At 36.1% G+C, this 21,968-nt stretch overlaps 3 protein-coding genes and 1 long non-coding RNA gene across 4 annotated transcripts; 3 read left to right on the top strand and 1 right to left on the bottom strand.

Annotated features, from left to right (window-relative positions):
• The first annotated feature begins 4,129 nt into the window (after positions 1-4,129).
• On the top strand, positions 4,130-6,607 carry LOC125187573 (DNA-directed RNA polymerases II, IV and V subunit 10). The gene is made up of 4 exons (XM_048084192.1): positions 4,130-4,263; positions 4,355-4,413; positions 6,013-6,107; positions 6,362-6,607. The coding sequence occupies exons 1-4, from the start codon at positions 4,228-4,230 to the stop codon at positions 6,385-6,387; spliced, it is 216 nt and encodes a 71-aa protein (XP_047940149.1). The 5' UTR covers positions 4,130-4,227; the 3' UTR covers positions 6,388-6,607.
• A 263-nt stretch (positions 6,608-6,870) lies between these two features.
• On the top strand, positions 6,871-7,976 carry LOC125187184 (uncharacterized). Its single transcript, XR_007170579.2, has 3 exons — positions 6,871-7,552; positions 7,659-7,734; positions 7,813-7,976. It is a non-coding gene; the product is annotated as an uncharacterized LOC125187184 (long non-coding RNA).
• Positions 7,977-10,781: 2,805 nt separating this feature from the next.
• LOC125187595 (1-phosphatidylinositol-3-phosphate 5-kinase FAB1B-like) lies at positions 10,782-20,191 on the top strand. Its single transcript, XM_048084219.2, has 12 exons — positions 10,782-11,979; positions 12,490-13,239; positions 13,924-14,077; positions 14,201-14,545; positions 14,831-15,679; positions 15,801-16,132; positions 16,470-16,593; positions 16,684-16,854; positions 17,252-18,724; positions 19,027-19,293; positions 19,403-19,873; positions 20,072-20,191. Exons 1-11 carry the CDS (start codon positions 11,423-11,425, stop codon positions 19,730-19,732), a joined length of 5,352 nt encoding a protein of 1,783 aa, XP_047940176.2. The 5' UTR covers positions 10,782-11,422; the 3' UTR covers positions 19,733-19,873; positions 20,072-20,191.
• LOC125187596 (uncharacterized) lies at positions 20,090-20,821 on the bottom strand. Its single transcript, XM_048084220.2, has 3 exons — positions 20,596-20,821; positions 20,396-20,520; positions 20,090-20,322 (listed from the first exon to the last, which is right to left on the bottom strand). Exons 1-3 carry the CDS (start codon positions 20,734-20,736, stop codon positions 20,250-20,252), a joined length of 339 nt encoding a protein of 112 aa, XP_047940177.1. The 5' UTR covers positions 20,737-20,821; the 3' UTR covers positions 20,090-20,249.
• Between the last annotated feature and the right edge of the window lie 1,147 nt (positions 20,822-21,968).

Here is a 21,968-nt window from a genome sequence, read left to right as displayed (position 1 = left end):
TCTATAGACCTCCTCGTCCTGTTTGGGTGATGGAATTGGTTCGAGCCCTGGTGCAGGTAATTCTGGGGTGGTGGGTTTGACTGATAACCCGAGAAATTTTGCTGGTGTTGGTTTTGTGGGTACTGGTTATACTGGGCAGGAGGGTTGTACTGGTCGTGGTTGTGCTGGTACTGATTTTGGCTTTGATTGTGGCTGCTATGCTGAGGCCCTGGGTTAAATTGGTTCTGGTTTTGGTTCTGGTTGTTCCGCTGATTGGGTGGTACATAGGCAGGGTTTGGGTTCTGGTTTTGAGGGTTTTGCATCTGAGGATGCTGGTTTCTTCCTACCCAGTTAGACTGGTAGTCAGGGTTCGTTGGGCCTCGGTTGGAATTTTGGTTCGGGTGGGGGTTGGGTTGATTTTGAGACTGATTTTGGTTCTGATTCCCATCTCCCCATCGGAAGTTTGTGTGGTCCCTCCACAGTGCATCCCTCTGCCTTCCAGGAATCCAATTGCCATAAGAATTGTAGTATCCTGCGGCATTTGCTTGCTCCACATTTGGCGAGTTGTCCGGCTGATCATATGGTAGTTCTGGGGTCTCATTTCCTCCAGTCGGAGAAGGTGGTGGAGTGTTCTGCTTGATTGCAGTTAGCAATTCCTTCTTTAATTCCTCCATCTTCAAATCCATCCTTTCCTCCTGGTCAATAGCCGAAGCACTTGCTACCCTTTCTCTGTTGTACCCATCTCTTGCGTTGTCATACGTCTTTTTCGCATTCAACAGCTTGCTAAAACCTTCTTGGCTTCACTGACTCTCAACTGTGTGAAATCGCCTCCGTATGATGAATTCGCCAGATCCTTTGTTTCCTTGTTCATCCCCTCATAAAAGGTGTGGTGCACCTCTATCTCCTTCATGCAATGGTTGGGGCATGGCTCCAGCAGACTCATGTACTTCTCCCAGTACTCACTCAGGGTCTCATCGTATTCTGGCCTTATGCATGATATCTTCCTCTTCAATGCACTTGTCTTTGAAGACGGGAAGAACTCAGCTAGGAAAACTTTACCCCCTTCAGCCGATTATAAATGGATAACGGCATAACATTGATAGATGCTCCAATCACACATTGCATGCTTGATTTTTACATCTCCAATTGTTATGGGTAAAGTAAACATACCTAGGTCGGCTCTCTTAGGTGGTAGTTTCTCCTGCACAATAGCTGATGTTATCCCTTCCACCATGATTTTTCCATCCTCTTGGGCCTTTCCAGCTATGAACTCCTTTATAAACTTCCCCAGAGGGGGCAGTCTCACGGCTTGGAGGAATGGTATGGTGACATCCAGCTTTCCGAATATCGACATGAAATCCACAGGGTTTTCTTTCTTCCTCTTCGTGACAAACCGATATGGAAACGGTTTCTCACCTTTAGCTTCTTCCACAAGCTTTATCGGATTTTCCTTGGGTCTCCTGGGTTCGAGGTCCCGAGGTGGGTATTGTCTCGTCAGGTTGCTTGCTCTCAAGTGGTGCTTCTACAACAGACTCCTTCCGTCCCATAGAAATAGGTCATATTTCTTTTTTCATCCGTCTCATAGAAATAGTCCATATCCATGGTAACATTTTCTCCTTCTCTTTTACTTTATCATTTATGGGTTTCAACATCCACTATACAATTTCAACTACTCATTCTCTTTCTTTTTTACTTTACCAACAACACATTAAAACCCGTACCAACCCTAAATGACCTATTTCTATAAATCGGAGGAAGTAAATGGTAAAAAGACCCCACATTCCACTAACTCATTGTACTCGCATATATATCATTTAAAACTAATATATACAAGTGAAACTCATATTACATTAATTTTTTTTCCACGCACTTTTTTAACTTTTCTTAAAACACATGTCGGTAGAAAATGAGATTCCTATTCAAGGACAAAGCGGACGGAGGGAGTAATTCTTAAACTCCTAAGGGGCTTGTTGGTATGATAAAATGGAATGAGGGGAGAATGAAATGGAGATGAGAATGGATGACAATTCCATTTCATTATTGTGCTTGGCAAGCACGAGGAATACAAAGAAAATGAAATTGCAATTCTTTGATCGATTCCATTTCTATATTTGTTAACTATAAACAATATAGGAATGAAATGAAATGAAATAAAAATAATTAATATGTTAATTCTACTAAAAAATAATATTTATTCAAAAATATTTTTGCCAAATATTTTAGTGTCACATAATAACGTTGTCACTTAATATTCATGAACTGGCCCTAAAAAATTTAGCTACCAGATCAGATGTGATTCTCCGGCTATTCAATATTTTATTCTAATTCAATTTGTCTAACTAAGTACTCCCTCCGTCTGCGAAAAAAAGTTTATTTCTCTCTGGCACGGAATTTACAAAATATTAAAAAAATTAGAAGAAAAAAATTAGTGAAATATAAGTCTTATTTTTCTTTGGAACGGAATTTACAAAATATTGAAAGATTAGATGAAAAAAAGTTAGTGAAATATGAATTCCACTCATATACAGTAGTAATTTAATTTGGTGTATTAATATGTAAGGGCATCATATGTTAAGTTTATAAGGCCATCCACAATGGGACGGACTATGCGACGGATGATGCATCGTCTTACGCATAGTCCGCCACTGCAGCACCCCGCCCTAAGCCCAATCCTTAGTCCGCGCGCCCTATGCATCGTCCGAGACTGTGTACATATTTTTGCATAGTCGGCCGGCCTATCGTCCGCCCCATTCAGGTGTGAGGACGATAGTCCGGACTATGCACACATTTTTCAATTTCTCTCTAAATTCATCATTGAATTCCGACGATTTCCACATTTGCAAGCATAAAATAAAAATAAAATAAAAAATAAATACTGACAATAGGATATGCCTTTAATTTGTGGTGTTTTTATATTTTTATTCTTGCTAAATGATATATTTGCAAACATAAAAAATAAGATTAATAAATTTTTGTAGTGTTTATATATTCAAATAATAAATAAAATGTTTAGAGCGGGGCTTAGGGCGGGCTATAGTCCGCCCTATTGCAAGTGGAAGGGGCAGAGGGTAAAATGCTGATACAAAATAAATAAGACGCGACTCAAAATTAGTAGATTTCTTTTCTCTAATTATATAAAAAAATTTTGACAGGAAGTTGATCGAAAATTTGGTTTGATCAAATTATTTGTAAAAGTGTGTTTCGTTAGTGGTAGAGATGTCAATCTAACCCGAAATCCATGGGTCGACCCGAATTACCCAGTAAAATCATAGGGTTAGGGAATCGCAACCCATATTCAGAAGCGGGCTACACGGGCTAACCCGTTTGGGTCGGCGGGTTATACGGGCTGGCCCGGGTGGGTTGCGGGTTAGCCCACGGGTTGAGCATTTAATATAAAAATATAATTAAAATTTTGGATTATATACTTTTATAAAGTATATTTGGTAATATCAATATTATAGTACAACATTTGATATGAAGAATATGTGGTAATTATGTCTTCTCTCTCAAATTGAAAGTCAGGATTATATGAAATGCATGATTTCCATTTAATTGTAGTCAGATTCATGTGTGCTATTAATTGAACGATATGTTTATCTATTTTGCTACAATTTTCAATTGCTATTATTTTCTTTCTCTTAACTTTAATAATACTTTACTATTTGCGAAAATCTACTTTTTAATAATTTAGAATATTGGATTTTATAGAAGGTAACATATGAGATTACTATTGACCCGAATAGCCCGTGGGTTGGCTCAGAACCCGAAGATTTAGGGTTAGGGCCGAAAATTTATAACCCAAAAAATTCACAGCCCGATCAACCCGCATCCAAATAGCCCGACAACCCGAGTGGATTGGCCCGAACTCGAGCAGGTTAGCCCAATTGACATCCCTAGATAGTGGTAGAAAAGTAAAGTTAGTTAGACGACAAACATCTTAATACGAATTAAGCTAAATTTTATTTTAGATCGCCATTTATCATTGTTCTCTTATTCATTTTACTATAAATAACTTTATATTCCTATTTCATTCTTGATATCTAGCATTATATAATGCTTTTTTAACCAATAATTTAATATATTTGATGGGCCCAAATTAAGCCCATCTTTTATAAAACTAAATAGTCTCTAAAAGCCCATTGCAGAAACATATGTATTCAAATTCACACTCAAAATTCTCCATTTGTTACCGGCGAACATAAACCATAGGGTTTAAGAATTAAGAGCCGAAATTGCAGCAAAATCAAGATGATTATTCCTGTCCGTTGCTTCACTTGCGGGAAGGTAATCTCTATATTAACTCGATCATCGAAACTATAATGCTTTGATTCATACGAGCCGTTTCTAATTTGGTACAAATTAATCATACACATAGGTTATCGGAAACAAATGGGATATGTACCTCGATCTGCTCCAGGCAGACTACAGTGAGGGGTTAGTATTTTTTTTCATGCTCCTTTTAGGGTTTTCTGTTGGAATTTCAATTTGGATTTTTGAAGAATTGCGTTCGGTTAGGGTTGAGAAGTGGGGTTATTTGGTGTATTGGCCAAAAAACCAATAATTTGTTCACCTCCATTATTATAATTTATTTTAATTCCTCTATTTTTCTTGTATGTTGAGTAATTAGTTGAAAATAGTTAGACAGTGTTTTATTGAGCACTGATTTTCTTTATGTTTATGAATGGTCAGTAAAATGAGTTAGTTTCTGCACTATACAAGCGTTGTTGGGAGGATAAAATTGTGATAAATTAGGTGTAGAAATATGATTTTGGCTGTAACCTGACTATTGTTGTGGTAACTTGCCATCAAGTATGTGGCGAGGATCATATTTGCAGTGTCAAGATCAAATTAATTAATGTTTGTTTTGAGTTGATAGTTTTAATCATACAAGAAAAGTAATAAGATTTTTCTGGTGCTCCTTGGAAGTGATGCACTGATCTTTGTCGATAAAATGAGTTAGTTTTCTGCACTTTGCAAGCGCTGTTGGGCTTAGTTGGTAGGAGAAAATTGTGATAAATTAGGTTTAGAAATATGATCTTGGCACAACCTGACTATAGTTGTGGTAACTTGCTATTGAGTATGCGGTGGGGATCATTTTTGCAGTGTCAAGATCAAATTAATACTCCCTCCGTCCCACTTAAAATGCAACATTTGAGAATCGGCACGGGATTTTATGTAGTGTTGTTATGTGAGTTAATGAAGAGAGAGTAAAGTAAGAGAGATGAAAAAGTAGAGATAGAGTTATTTCCATTTTAGGAAACGTTTCATTTTTAATGGGACAACCAAAAAAGGAAAACGTTTCATATTTAATGGGATAGAGGGAGTATATGTTAGTTTTGAGTTAATAGTTTAATAATACGAGGAAAGAAACAAGATGTATAGTTTGTTATTTCTAGTTCTCTTTGTAAGTGATGCATCTGCCCTCTGTTTTTCTCATTGCATTGAACCCAGTAAAATGAGTTAGTTTTCTGCACTTTGCAAGTGTTGTTGGTCTTAGTTGGGACAATAAAATTGTGATATATTAGGTGTAGAAATATGATCTTGACTGTGACCTTTGGTAACTTTCCATCGAGTATGCGGTTTGGGATCATATTTGCAGTGTTGAGATCAATTTATGTATGTTTGTTTTGAGTTAATAGTTTTAATTATACGAGTGAAGAAACAAGATGTGTAGTTTGTTTTTTCTAGTGTTCGTTGGGAGTGATGCACTGATCTTCGTCGGTAAAATGAGTTAGTTTTCTGCACTATGCAAGCATTGTTGGACTTAGTTGGAAGGATAAATTGTGATAAATTAGATGTAGGAATATGATCATGCCTTGACCTGACTATAGTATTGGTAACTTACGATCGAGTATGCTGTGGAGATCATATTTGCAGTATCAAGATCAAATTAATTTATGTTTGTTTTGTGTTGGTTTTAATCATACGAGGAAAGAAACAAGAGATGTAGTTTGTTTTTTCTAGTGCTCTTTGCAAGTGATGCATCTGGCCTCTGTTATGCTCATTGCACTGAACCCGGATTTCTATTTGCAGAGATGCCCTTGATTCCTTGCTATTGGTTCGCTACTGCTGCCGAAGGATGTTGATGACACACGTCGATCTGATCGAGAAGCTCCTGAACTATAACAGTCTCTCTCTCTCTCTCTCTCTCTCATACGTGCCTGCTTGTCTTTTTACTCTTATGCATGTTTTTAAACGGATAGATATCTGACTAATGACATCAGTTTGATATTGAAGAGAACTTTTCTTGAATGCTACCCCTTGTGAAAGAACTGTGAATGCTTCTGCCATGCCCTTGCTATTGTGGTTGATTCGCAATGATGTGCTACTCTCTGAACGATGTTAGCTATTCAAACTAACCCGGTTTTCTTTATTTTGGCAGCTCTGGAGAAATCCGAAGGCAGTTGATGCAACATCCGAGTGAGTCTTAGGTGGGAGATGAGGGGGAAGTATGTGCACTTTTTCTGAAACTTGATGAAAATAGTTTTCTATGAACTATTAGCCACTATGTAAGATGAGACAACAAGGTAGTATCGTTGATACTTCTAAACAATGCTAATTATACTGTAGAATTTAATTAGTTAGTACCATGTGTTCATCGAAGAAGTCATTGAAGGTTTTTGTTCCATTGATTCTTGCAACCAAACCAAAAACATCCTCACTATTTTAATTATGCCATTTTAGCATGACTATTACTAATAATATTAATATTAGTAGTATCTTAAATTAAATTTATAGTATGGATTTAATAATAGTATATAATAATATAATAATATGATAATAATAATAATAACGCTCAGATTTATAATTGTGATAATGGGATTATAATTGGGCACAACGTAATTATAGTTGAAGTATTCTATTATAGCGCAAATTGTTTACAAAATCATTAAGTTTGGAACTTTAAAAATCAATCATAAAAACTAATGAAGTATGGATTCATTTTCAATTATTTTATGGTGATTATTTTGGTGAAATTGTATCTAATACAACAATCGAAAAATCATTTATGGACGTCATCGCTGATTAGTTAAATAATGTTGTCTATTCGTAAAGAAAACGACATTGTTTGATTAAAAATAAGAGCAATATATTACACATATGTGACTAGAATTTTTTATCATGCGATAATCTATCTATAAATATTAAAAGGGGAGTTTCGGAAATAATTATATGAATGCCATTGATAATATTAATACTATGACTCTTCATTTTTTTTAACTACCCACTAATGAAATTCATTGACACTTACCCACTAACCTATTAACTTCATGGACGTTTAGTAACTGTAATTTAGATTTAATGGGTCCTATACAATTCAAACATTTAAGAGGACAATGATTTCCAAAAAAAAAACGGTAAAATAAATTAACATGATTATTTGGTTTTATTATTTGATGGTTGCTGTATTTTTTTCTGCCATCTTGCAGGATATTATTCGTCTTCCAAGGTTGTTCGGGTTCCTTCAACGTCCCTTGGCATAGCTGATTTCAACGTTGAGAGCTCCAAGAACAAGGAAGGGTATGCTGCCATTGGAGGTGGTTCGCCTCTGCGTAGAATTACTGATGAGCAGGTATTGCGGTTTCATAAGAATTTTTGGTTTCTCCCTTTGCATTTCCATGATTCAATCGTGGCATGGTTGATTCGGGTTCACAGCGATGTTTCCTTCATTTTTGCAGGCTAATGCGATCAAGTTGGCTCTGCAAGGTCTACAATATCTTCCCACAATCAGTTGGGCAAAATCATCAACGCAAGGTAAGAACCAGACTATTTAGAAAGAGTATTTTTCAATATATATGTACCTATTTAAAAGTTGCATTTTGCTTCTTGTAGGTTTTAAAGAGTTAGTTGATTGTGGATAAGTATTCAAAGAAAATCAAGCACACTGCACACATTCCTCGATTACTTGGCTGGAGGATATGAGCTGAATTTTATGGTTGTTATTGATTTCACTGGTATACCTTCTGTCTATGCTAACCATGCTTTCCTTTGGATTTGATTGTTGAGTCCCTCTTGATATTCAACTCACATATTTTTTAACTTTTCTTTCCTTCTATTTGGTTGTGTCAATGTATGATTAAAGCCTTAAAGAAGTGGCTTTTACGAGAACTGAGTTGGTTTCTCTTTGATTGAGGGGTCAGATCATTAGAAATCAAATATGCTACTATGATATAGATCTAAAAGTGATTTAAATGATAGGTGATTTGTGTGTATTTTTTAGTTTATAAACTTATTTGATTATATGAGTTTTTATTGGTACAATAAATTGCTATTGTATAAATTTGTGATTTTAGAACTTGAAATAATAATATTGTTTCTCATTCGGTATATGTGTTATTCTTTTTCTTTGTTTAATTTTATATTTTTTAATAATTGTTTTTTATTTTCTATATTTATGATCATACAATGATATTTTTATGAATTTATAAAATCATTTTACAAAATAAAATAAGTTTAAATAAAAGAAAATGGGTCATGCATCGCACATGGGTAATACTAGTTGAGAATAAATCCAAAATTCATAATTTTTGTGGCTGATTTTCAAAATTGGAGGACGAACTAGAATTTGACCAAATTTAATCGTTTTTCTAACAATTTCTCTTTGCTGTATTATTTGCAAGTTCGGGACATTTTTAGGTACCATTGTTCTATGGAGTATTATTTAAAATAGTTAGGTATTTTTGTTATATTTCCCAAGCATGCACAAGGCGTTACTCGACATCTCCGGACTGTCCATAATATACATGCTCACAAGAATGAAAATCTATAAATCCTTCATCTTCAACGCTAATTTTCAAGTAGAAAAGATACCTTAGTTACCAGTATATTTTATTATTATTGATTCTTCTATTCTTGATTCTTGCATTGAAAATATTTATTTACGTAATACTTCCCCCGTTGCAGAAAATTTTTCATATTTTTCTATTTTTATCTGTCCCACAAAATTTGACATATTTTTATTTTTTATTATTTTTGATAGTGAACACAATATTACACTAACTTATTTTTCACTCACATTTTATTAATCCAATAAAAAAATGAAATTGAGAACAATTAGACTAAATAACTTCACCAAATCTATACTAATCTAAAGTGACAGTTTGATGAAAAGACAATTTTATCCTTTTTGGAGGGAAAATGTGAAGCTATTTTGTTAACCCTTTTGGTTATTTTGAGAAATGACAATTATTGGATAAAAAAATTGGTCCAATCAAATAATAGCTTCCCAATCAAGATTTGGAACAATTATAATGTAACATTGAATCTGCAAAATGAAACATAGAGAGATAAGGGGAGAAGAAGAAAGAATGCATCGAGGAAGACCCCCAATCATCGCCGGAGCGGCTGTGGTGTGATAATGAGAGAGAAAGGTGATCGAAGAAAGAGAGAATGGCGGCGACGCGGCACAGCCGGGACAGCACAGTGGTGCGCTGGGTGAAGAGAGAAGAGCGAGGGAGGTGGACGTGAGAGAGGACAGTGGTGGGGATTAAAAAGAAGATAGGAGAGAGGGAGGCAGACGAGCAGTGCAGCCTCGCAGCCATCCCACACGAGGAGCGCAACCTCGCATTTGGCCACAGTAGCAGAAATGTCAACATACTATATAAAATATGTCAATATAATACATGTAGAATGTCAATATAAGCAATGGATTAACATTCTTAAAACATTGTGTTTATATTTTCGAAACACTATATTGACATTTTCATCCAAAACCCTAATTTGGAGGCTTTTTTTTTATCTTTTTTTTTATTTTATTAATAAAAACGAAAATTACACGTGGCAAATTGTAGACCACACGTTTTCTAAAATCCTATGGCCTTAAATTAGTTGTAGTTAGCAATTAAATGATGAGTTAGCAATTGATCACTCCCCTATTCCCCGTATATATATTTTTCTTTTAGTTTGAATATTTTCTATAAAAAAACATGATAACTGTTTTTATTTTCTGAATAAATATGAATAATTATTTAGAGTTGCGTATTATTAATATATGTATTGAAAAAGGGAAAATCATTGAATAATATTTATAGTGTGGATATCTAAAATTTTAGATGTTGGGATTAAGAATATTAAGAAAACAGTAGTAAATGAAAACCTATAAGTCAACTTTGACATTTTAACAATAGTAATAGTTATAGTGTTACATAGAAATAATATTTGTATATCTTATTCTAAATAAGTCATACTTTTTAATATAGTTATCCAGTTACACATCTTCTTTTTGTTATTAATTTATATTATTTTTACTTCACTTAGATTATAAATTAAAACTGTATAAATATTTCATTCATTAGGAAGTAGTAAATTCTTCATTTAAACTTAGACAAGATAAATACATTTTTGTTTTTTAAATCTTCATATTGATTTGAATTTATATTTTCTATAAATTTATTACTCCTATATTATATTCATTATTTGAAATTATTATGTTATGTGCATAACACAGGTGTTAATACTAGTTAGACTAAATAACACAGATCTCACTAATTTCACCAAAATTAGACTAAATAAAAAAATTGAGAACAATTAAAAATTACTACTATTTAAAAATTGCAGATATAAAAAATTCGGGACGATTTTGTATAAACGAGTTAAAAAAGAGCACTGAATTGAACACGTGTGGCTGCCTTATTAGTTGATCCGTATTCCGTCTCTCTCAATTTCTTTCTTAAATTCCATTAGTTTTGATTTTCATTGAATTCCAATTTCCAACTATAGTCTTAAATTAAAGATAGTCCAATTCATTTCATTCGAATGGTTATACACATTAAAAAATATGGAATTCTGGGCACACATGTGCAATGCATGATTTCTCTCCATTCCATGCTTATCTAGCGTCTTATTGTTTGATCGATTTGATGAGGGAGAAGTGATCCACATATTCGGGGAAATTGTTGCTGTTGTTTTTCTGAATTCGAGGAATGTGTTGAATATGCAGCGTTGGGAGTGAATTGTTCGGATTTGATCGGATTTTTTTTTTAATCTCGAAGAATTTGGATATTCATATTCAATTGCATGCATGAAGGTGATTTCGGTCCGATCATTACCCTGAGGAGGAATTCTTTTTATTTTAAAATCTAATTTTCAATTTTTTGTTGTCATTTGGAATTCTTCAGTGGTAATTTTGGATTTTGAGAGTCTCAAGGGTTTGCGTACGTGTGTTGTGTTGTTGATCAAGGAAGGAATTTTTGGTTCTTGTGTTGGGAAATGGAGAATGAATAAAAAGTTGTTGCAGTTTGTTTAGTAAATGATGGTATTGTTGATCAAGGAAGGAATTTTGGTTTATTCTGTTGGAAAATGGAGAATGGATAAAAAGTTGTTGCAGTTTGTTTAGTAAGTGTTGGCATTGGTGAGTGGATGATTTTGTTATGTATGTTGGTTTTTAATAGAAATAGGAGGTGGAATCAAGAATGAGAACAGGGGAAAGTGAGTCATTTAGTAGATGGATCCCCCAAATAGGACACTCTCTGATATAGTGAAGTCTTGGATCCCTTGGCGGGCTGAGCCTCCACATGTTTCGAGGGATTTTTGGATGCCCGATGAGAGCTGCAGGGTGTGCTACGAGTGTGATACGCAGTTCACCTTATTCAACCGGAGGCACCATTGTCGACTCTGTGGTAGAATTTTCTGTTCCAGGTGTACTTTGAACTCCATTCCTGCTGAACCAAAGCTTCCACAAGAGGATCGGGACAGGATTAGGGTGTGCAACTACTGTTTCAAGCTATGGGAACATGGATTGTCGATGCCTGTTCAAAATGGGGACCTGGTTCCTGACCTTGATCAGAGCAATCCTTCTCCATCAGCTACCAGTTTCATCACCACCTGTGACAGCAGTAGCATGCAATTTGTATCATTCACAAAGTCTGTTGGTCACAGCCCATCCCTTGCAGGAGCGTCTCTTGAAAGATTAACTATTGCACCAGCAATGAATAAGGATCTTGATGTGGGTGTAGGACTCCAGAATCTATCCCAAGACCAGTTAAATTTTTTCGCATGCAGGTTTCTGCTTCTCCCTCTTGAACTATGTAGCATGCTTGTCACTTTGTATCCAAATAGATTATCTTGTTTACTTATTTTAGTACAGCTTTTAAAACACTTTTCTCTGTTCTTAACACGACATTCTCAATTCTTTGCGTATTCCTTCAATCTGTTATGGACAGAATATTCGATTTATTTTAAACATTATCTAGTTAGCCATGTGTGAGTAACAGAGTCGAATAACTATGCATCGTAGGAATTACATGGTGTTGTTCTTTTGCTGCCCAGATCATGAGATGCATTTATGAGTTTATATGCTATAGGTGCGGACATTGGAAGTTATTTCGTAGTGGTGGATGATACTTGTTACTGTTGATACTGTGTACAAGTTTTATGTGCCAGTAAATCTTTATAGCTTTAACCTGAGTGAGTAATTAATGATCCCCAAAGCTCTAAAACTTCTTTTTTGGTCTATCTATGTATGCTTAACCTATTCTCTAAAATCACATGATCCACATCTTTCTCATACAGAAGTGATGATGAAGATGCAGAATTTGGAGCATCTCACTTTAGTTCTAGAACAAGTAACTATTCACAGGTTAATGAATACTTTAGTAGTATTCAGTTTGATGACATTCCAAGTGACCTTAATTCATGTAAACCTCATCCTGTTGGAGATAATGTCGATTCAAGAACCATGGAAAACTATCCAACACAGAGTAGTTCTAATTTCCAGGCTTCTGAAGAAGCTCAACAAGTTATGGAGAAAGCTGCCGAACATGATGTTAGTGATGAATGTGAGGCACCTTCTTCTTTGTTTGTGACTGAAGATGTGGATCTTGAACCTGTGGATTTTGAAAACAACGGAGTGCTTTGGCTTCCTCCTGAACCAGAAGACGAAGAAGATGAAAGGGAAGCACTTTTATTTGAGGATGATGACGACGTCGAAGCTGCTGCTGATGAAGAGTGGGGATACGCAAGCAACTCAAACAGTTTCGAAAGTGGGGAGAACAGAAACAATGACAAAACAAATGAGGAGCAGAAGAAAGTGGCGAACAGTGTAGTTGATGGTCATTTTCGGGCTTTAGTGGCTCAGCTCTTGCAGGTTGAGAATATTCCTTCAGGGGATGAAAATGACGAAGAGAGCTGGTTAGAAATAATCACATCATTATCATGGGAGGCTGCAACATTAATAAAGCCAGATATGAGCAAAAGTGGACAAATGGACCCAGGAGGCTACGTCAAAGTAAAATGTTTGGCTTCTGGGTGTCGAAGTGAGAGGTAATAATTTGCATATGTGCCCTCCTTTTTACCCTAAAGTAGTAGTTTTAGTAAAAATTCTTCATTGAGAATGATTGGCTCCTAAATAAACAGACCAAACTAGTGATAGTCACATGAAAATGATGCATTGGAATGTGGAATGATATACTAGGAGGGATGTAATTAATTTCTAACAAATACCTACTCAGTCCTCAGAACCAACTAGACGATTCTTGGGTATGGTTATTGGATCTCTGAAGCAACTTACAGACTGCTTAGAGCATGTAGGAAATCTGAAGGGTGTACGTTTTCTTAAGAAGGAAAGCCAACTTAGTCTCGAAGAGAAAAGTCATACTTCATCAAATCCGTTACATTTGCTGAATTTTATTCAAGATCTATGTAACTAGAATTATAAAATTCTATGATCATATCATATCTTAAAGTCTCCCTTTTCAACTTTGAAATTAAGATTTGCATCATATGAGATCAAATATCTTTTGTCTTATTAGGTCTTCGCAAACACCCCTCTTTACTGATTAATATCCAAGCATAAAGGCAACTACTTTATGAGTTGAAAGGCCACAAGTTTTTTTTAAGTCCATGGTTCTACAAATGTAAACTCAAGCTACACTACCATCTATCTACTTCTGTTTCTTATGGATCCTTCTATTTTTTTCTTATAATCTGCCTTTTCTCCTGGAAAAGTATGGTGGTCAAAGGAGTTGTCTGCAAGAAAAATGTGGCTCATCGCAGGATGATATCAAAAATTGAGAAACCTCGTATAATGATCCTTGGAGGGGCTCTGGAATACCATCGGGTTTCTAATGCTCTTTCAAGCTTCGATACTCTATTGCAACAGGTTGAGTATACAGATATTTTCTATTGTTTATTGGTTCAGGGAATTTTGGTTTATTGGTAACCGTTAATATAATATTAATATGTACTTATTTTATATTGTTACACATAAACCGTTATATCCCAGGAAATGGATCATCTTAAGATGGCTGTTGCAAAAATAGAGGCACATTATCCCAACATTCTTCTGGTGGAAAAATCTGTTTCCCGACATGCACAGGAATATCTTCTTGCAAAAAATATATCACTCGTTTTGAATATAAAAAATTCTCTATTGGAGCGCATAGCCCGGTGCACTGGGAGCAAGATAGTTCCTTCAATTGATCATTTGTCATCCCCAAAATTAGGATATTGTGACAGCTTCCATGTTGAGAAGTTTGTGGAAGAGCATGGTTCTGCTTGTCAGGCTGGGAAAAAACTGGTAAAGACATTGATGTACTTTGAAGGTTGTCCAAAACCACTAGGCTGCACGGTAAGTCTGTCACTACCAATAAGTGGATAGCATTATTCTTGACACTCATATTACATGGTTAAATGTTGTACAAGTTTTAGTAGCAAATGTTCTAACTTTTCTTGCTGAAATTATGATTCCTTGATATAGGAAAGTTCTTATACGTACTAATGGTGCCTTTTCTGCACTTTGTGAAAGACAGTATTCATTGATGGAAAATATTACATGGCTCCTCTATTACATTTGGAACCTTAAAACCTATTTCTAAGTTCAATGAAAATATATCCATCTCATTTATTCCTCTAGATACTCCTACGCGGTGCCAATGGTGATGACTTGAAGAAAGTGAAGCATGTTGTCCAGTATGGAATCTTTGCGGCTTATCACCTGGCCTTGGAGACTTCTTTTCTAGCTGACGAAGGTGCCTCTTTACCAGAGATTCCTGTCAATGCTCCAATCACTGTGACACTTCCAGATAAGCCATCAAAGATTGATAGGTCCATCTCTACTATACCTGGTTTTACGGTCCCAGAGAATGAGAAAACTCCTGGGCCGCTAACCGTTGATGAACCACATAGGTCAGTCAGTGTGCCTAGTTCAGAACTCATTAAACTGACAACTCCATTCACTCCTGTAAATGAGTATGCAGAGACTTCTGACCTTTCTGCTCCTATGAGCTCTGAATACACTGAGCCGCCATCATTTTCTACAGAAGCCTTTCAGCACTCACTGAATGACCACTCACATTGGCATGGATCAGAAGAAACAGGCTATGAAGAGTTCTTTTGGTCTCCGAATGCAAATCTTTTAGATGCAGAGAGATTAACTGCTACAGGAGATTGCAGTGTCAGTTGTGATTTTGATTCAGATGTCAAAATCCTGCAAGGGGATCCCTTTATCAATAAACATACCAGGAGTATTTCACTTCCACCATCTTTTGAAGTTAATGGAGGACAAATTATTGAGGAACAATCTACACTAAATGAAGACTTTCAACCTACTCCTTCTGACCATCAGAGTATCTTGGTTTCGTTATCATCACGTTGTGTGTGGAAGGGAACTGTGTGTGAAAGATCCCATCTTTTCCGAATCAAATACTACGGGAACTTTGACAAGCCTTTGGGTCGTTTCCTACGAGATAATTTGTTTGATCAGGTACCTTGCTCTTCTTTTTTCTTTTATATATAAAATACAATAATAGTGAAACTCTTCTATCATATGCATTCCTAGAGATGTACTTAGACATGTCTATGACTAAATACCTAATTTGTGTCAGAATTATAGCTGTCGCTCATGTGAGATGCCTGCAGAAGCTCATGTTCAATGCTATACTCATCGACAAGGTACCCTTACAATCTCAGTAAAGAAACTGGCAGAAATTCTCTTACCTGGTGAGAAGGATGGAAAGATTTGGATGTGGCACCGCTGCCTGAAGTGTCCTAGAGCTAATGGCTTCCCTCCTGCAACTCGAAGAGTTGTAATGTCTGATGCTGCCTGGGGACTTTCCTTTGGAAAGTTTTTGGAGCTTAGCTTTTCAAATCATGCTGCTGCTAGCAGAGTTGCAGGTTGCGGGCATTCCTTACATAGAGACTGTCTTCGGTTCTATGGGTATGATATCTGTTACTGTGTTTTACAACTGTCATTTTAATGATCATAAATACTTTTAATCTTCTTTCAACTTTAACCCTATTCAGCTTTTGTCATTGTTTTAACATCATAGTAAAAACTGGGATTTCTGAGTCAATAATACTAACAAGATTTACTCGAGTGAGCAATGCCATTGTTTCTGTGGCTTTTCTACTTTTCTTGTAAATCTCAAGATGTTCTCATAGATGGGTTCCTTTTTCAGATATTCATGATGACTGAAGAACAATAGCAAAGTGCCTTTTAACTTTTTAATGCTTGCAGTGTATTTTGCATGTTTTATGATTTATTTTACATGCAGATTTGGTAACATGGTTGCTTGCTTTCGATATGCATCAATTGATGTTCACTCGGTATACCTGCCACCTTCAAAGCTTGAATTCAGTTATGAAATTCAGGAGTGGATGCAGAGAGAAGTGAATGAGGTGAAACAGCTTGCTTATTTCCTTCTTTCGTTTCATTCATCAGTGATACCAACATTGAAAACATTTTCATCTCTCTATCTTATCTAGCAGGTGGTTTATTATGCCGAGCTTTTGTTCTCCGAAGTGCTAAGTGCTCTGCATCTTCTGGTAGAAAACAAATCTTGCTCAAGTACGCTCGGTACTGGCATCAGTGTTCCTCAATCGGCTCATCACTTGGCAGATCTAGAAGTGACCTTGCATGAAGAGAAGATGGAAGTTGAGGTCTGGTGAAGTGTGCAGTTATATTATCCATACCGAGTGTTAAGTATAAATCTTGATAACTGAAATGAATTAACTGTGAAAGGATTATATCGACTTGATAACTGTGCCTACATAGTCACACTATTTGCTTACTGTTTTGGTAAGATAGAATCATTTATTCCTTTGCTTGTGCATCATAAGTTTCCAATAACTGATATGCGTGTATTAATATAACTCTTGCCTTTTCGACTAGAGAGACGTCGTGGATATAAGTTTTTTCTGTCATCTACTATATATGCCTTAAGCATCCTTTATTGCGATGTTGATAGACTGAATCCAAGGAACACAGCTCTTTTTATCATTCTTTGTCGGACTACTTCAGGTACGTGGGTGCTGAGAGATGTTTGTAACCATGCAGGAATATCTCCGGAATATGGTGAACAAGGAACCAAAGAAAGGACAACCAGCCATTGATATTCTAGAGATCAATCGACTCCGCAGGCAACTTTTATTTCGTTCTTATGTGTGGGACCACCGCCTGATATATGCAGATAGTTTGGATAACAAGGAACTACAAGGTGATGTGGAGGTTGAAAATACAGAAACTGTTCAGAAACCTGCTCTTACTGAAAATATTTTGGGGGTCCCTGTTAAGACAGACAAATCAGTAGGTACGTCTGGTTCTGTATCAGCTAATTCAAAAACTGGGAAAGGCCACAAGCATGGTCTAAGTGATCAGCAAGGCAACCATCATGCTTTAGCACTCCATCAAAGAACTACTTCATTTTTTTCCAATGATCTTGCTGGAACAAAAACCACAGATGGATCTAATGTTGTGGAATCTGATCGTAGTCTTCGTAGGTCCCTGTCTGACGGGCAAGTTCCCTTTAGTTTGACAGAGACTCTGGATACAGCATGGACGGGCAGAAATAATCTAAATTTTGAGATCAAGAAGAACAATAATTTATCTTATGACGATAAGTTTCCCAATGTCGGACTTTCGGAAAAGCTGGAGCAAGAAGACCATGGAGAGGATCTGCCATCCACTGCGTTTCCAAAAAATCAGAGTAATATAGAGGAAACTGTAAGCTGGTTAGGGGTGCCATTTAAGGGTTTTTATAGATCATTGATCTCAGGGACTTCTCAGAAACTGGATACACTAAGTGATTATGATCCTGTGTACATATCATCATTTCGGGAATCCTCACTCCAAACTGGGGCCAGGTTGCTCTTGCCTGTTGGAGTTAATGACATTGTTGTTCCAGTGTATGATGACGAACCTACCAGTATTATATCTTATGTTCTGCTTTCTGGTGATTATGTCAATCAACTATCTGATGAGACAGAGAGACAGAGGGATGTTGTCGATTCTCTGCTTCCTATGCCGTCCCTCGACTCTCTGAGTCTCCCCCAGTGTCACTCTTTCCATGAAATGATGTTGGAGTCTTCAAAAAGTTTTGGACCTGGAGATGAGACCTTTTTATCATTCACAACTTCTCGAAGTTCCTTGCCCTTACCCATGGATCCTCTCTTACACACGAAAGCATTGCATGCCAGGGTGTCTTTTGAGGTTGATGGACCCCTTGGACAGGTAACATACACCGTCACTTGTTATTTTGCAAAGCGTTTTGATGCCTTGAGGAGGATGTGCTGTCCATCTGAAGTTGATTTCGTTAGATCTCTTAGCCGTTGTAAAAAGTGGGGTGCTCAAGGTGGTAAGAGCAAGGTCTTCTTTGCAAAGACTTTGGATGATCGATTCATCATTAAGCAAGTGACTAAGACAGAGCTGGAATCATTCACTAAATTTGCACCTGGATACTTTAAATATCTCTCTGAATCAATTGCCTCTGGAAGTCCAACTTGCCTCGCAAAGATACTTGGAATCTATCAGGTATGTCTGAGCAACTTAGTTTGCTGTCTGAGCAACTGAGTTTGCTATCATAAGGTAGACACACTCTTTCTCTCTCTCGCTTCCCCAGTCCCTTGCTCACAATATTCATTCTCCCGCAGATGTATTCTATCCTATAAGTTGTCATATCACACATGAAAGTTTACACTTTTAAGCTTTGTATAAAGGTTCTGTTTTGAAATGATTTTCTGAATCTTGATTTTCTATTAGTTGTGTTTGCATAAAACATCATGGATTTTCTATTAGTTGCGTTGGCATAAAACATCTGGCTTCCTTTTGATAAGGTTGGATCCAGACAGCAGAAAGGAGGGAAGGAATCGAAAATGAATTTTCTTGTTATGGAGAACCTTCTTTATGGGAGAAATCTATCACGACTTTATGATCTAAAAGGATCCTCTAGGTCACGATATAATCCAGATACTTCTGGGAGCAACAAGGTTTTGTTGGATCAGAATTTGATCGAAGCAATGCCCACTTCTCCAATTTTTGTCGGAAACAAAGCCAAGAGAATATTGGAACGAGCAGTCTGGAATGATACTGCTTTTCTTGCTGTAAGTTTGTGCATTCTTTTTTAACTTGATGGAGTTAAATCCTAGCACAGACCGTATGCACGGCACATGTAGATCTCTCTCCTAATTTATTAGGTTCATGGAAATGCAGTCTGTAGATGTGATGGATTACTCACTACTAGTTGGGGTGGATGAAGAGAAGAATGAGCTTGTTCTTGGTATCATTGATTTCATGAGACAGTACACATGGGACAAACACCTCGAGACTTGGGTGAAGGCATCAGGCATTCTCGGAGGCCCCAAAAACGCCTCACCAACCGTGATATCTCCGAAGCAATACAAGAGGAGATTCAGGAAAGCTATGACTACCTACTTCTTGATGGTCCCGGACCAATGGTCATCTCCTTCATCCGTTCCTTCTAAGCCACACACTGACTTATCCGAAGACAACCATTCACAAACCATGACCCCTGCTGGGTAAGGCCTCACTACAACAAACTACTCAACCCTCCAGTTTTGTGTTAGAAGCCATGATTGTTTGTTAGGAAAGAAGCAAATATATAGCAAACCTGGGGAGTTCTTGAAATCAAGGACTACATATTTGAAGATCTCCTGAAAAAAGGTCCCATTTTTTTTGTAATATTTTTTGTATTTTTATGTATTCAAGTTGTGTATATTTTAACGACCATGCAAGTGTCATTATTTCTTTGTATAAAGTGAGGTTCCATTATACTTTGATTCTTCTGCTGAGTTGGGATCAAACTCAATAATAGATGATTATTCACTATTATTTCACCTAATCATTTTTTTGTTTTTTCAGCATTAGAGAAATGGAACGGAACAAGAACTATACAGTAGTACTCCAGATTATCAAATTCCACACCACCACATTACCAAATGAAAACCAAAACAAAAGCACACCATATAATGAAGTATGTAAGTGGGAATGATTCTTATTATATGCATCCAATAGTTGTAAACATAATCTGTTGAAACAGTTAAGTCTCCCCTCCATTGTCTTCAGCCACTTGTAGCCAACATCTTTGAAGGAGTTCAATTATCTCAACATCTCTGTAATCAATAAAGATGAGCATAATTAGGCAGTCATTATAGCCTAAGTAGCAAATAATGTTGGTAAACTTGCCTTCGATCCTGATTGAATCTTGAAATACTTTGATGAAAACGAGGGCCCTCATCATAGCCTTCACATGTTATCTCTCCATTCTCATCTCTGTAGCAAACAATACCAGCTGATCTATCTTCAAAAATCTGCTTCAAAAGAAGAAGATGAAGATGAACATCACTAGAAATTAAAGCCAATTCAGTATACACACATTTACTTACCTTGTTCTTGGTAGATGATCTAGTGTGAGTATGATTCTTGGAACACATCATCACCATTTTACTAGTTGTTAGACAGCCCACCCTTGATCCCATGAATGGAGCAGCCATGGGAGATGAACAAAGAGGCAATCTTGCAGCCATTGATCTCAATATGGAACAAAATTACAGAGATTAACAATAGTGGGGGAGGGGGGTTTGCTTTATTTATTTGTTTGTGGGACTTAAATGAGTGAAGTTTAGACTACTTTATTATGGTTTTAGTTGGGGTTTTTTTGTCTTTTTAAGTTGAATAGAATGTAAATATGCGGGGAAGAAACCATGGTTTGGTGGGCTCCATCTTGGCTTATCATCTACCTGTTGATGATGGAAATCATTTCCCATCTTCAATGACTTTTTCTTTGATTTTTTTCTTCTCCCCTAAAATAAATAATCTACAAGCAATTGAGTATGATTAGATGTAGATATTCGAGATGGGAGGGAGAGGGATGATTAAATACAGAGTATTTTTGAAATAGTGGTGGTGATGGAATAATCTTTTAGCAATTGTATGGTAACCTAATCAGTAATTATTTGGATTTCACATATATATATATATATATATATATATATATATATATATATAATCAACGGTGTAGAAGCTAAAAGTGGGGTATAATACTAAATTGAGTGAGACCAAGTTAATGAATGATGTTAGTGAAATTGAGTCAACAATCCATTCTAGAACTTGATTAATAAAGTGGGGAAAAGCATAAAGTAGTTAGTTCCAATAGAAAGAAAGATGGAAATAAAATTATTAAGATGATAAAGTAAGTTATTGATGGTCGATCCACCAGCCATCGCATCAATCTACTAAACTCATCTTATCATAGTAGCAATTATACCATTAAATATCGTATTAGTAATCAAAAGCAAGAGTAGAATTATTTGAAAGGTCAAATCCCAAACCGTTGAGTCGGGGTAACCCGACCCGTGTCAATCACCAAAAACAAATTTAGTACTCACACTCACACTTTCCTTTATTGTTTGTCTCGTGAAAAATGTTACATTTTCCTTTTTAGAAAAAGTTTTCTCTCACATGAATATAAAAATTATATTTTCTCTCTTCATTTAACACACAAAAGGAGTACTACATTATCTTTCTAAAACTCGATAGAAATTTGCATTTTGGATTTTTTTTATTCATTTTTATTTTATGGTGATCCTTGATGTATATTTATTGTTTGAAATTATTGAAGGAATGAATATGATTGATGAGACGATTGCTTCAAGTTGATATTGAGGTTGCTTTTTCAGCTCATTACTGTTATTGTAATGTATAATGAATTCCTAGCTTTGTGTTTTTGTTCTTTTATTTTCTTTATCCCTTTTTTGGT

Source organism: Salvia hispanica, chromosome 5, assembly GCF_029641045.1.
Source record: "Salvia hispanica isolate PSC_SH4W2 chromosome 5, Shi_PSC_v1, whole genome shotgun sequence".
NCBI lineage: Eukaryota > Viridiplantae > Streptophyta > Magnoliopsida > Lamiales > Lamiaceae > Salvia > Salvia hispanica.
The sequence above is the reverse complement of the archived record's forward strand: the minus strand, read 5'-3'. Positions and strand labels throughout refer to the sequence as shown.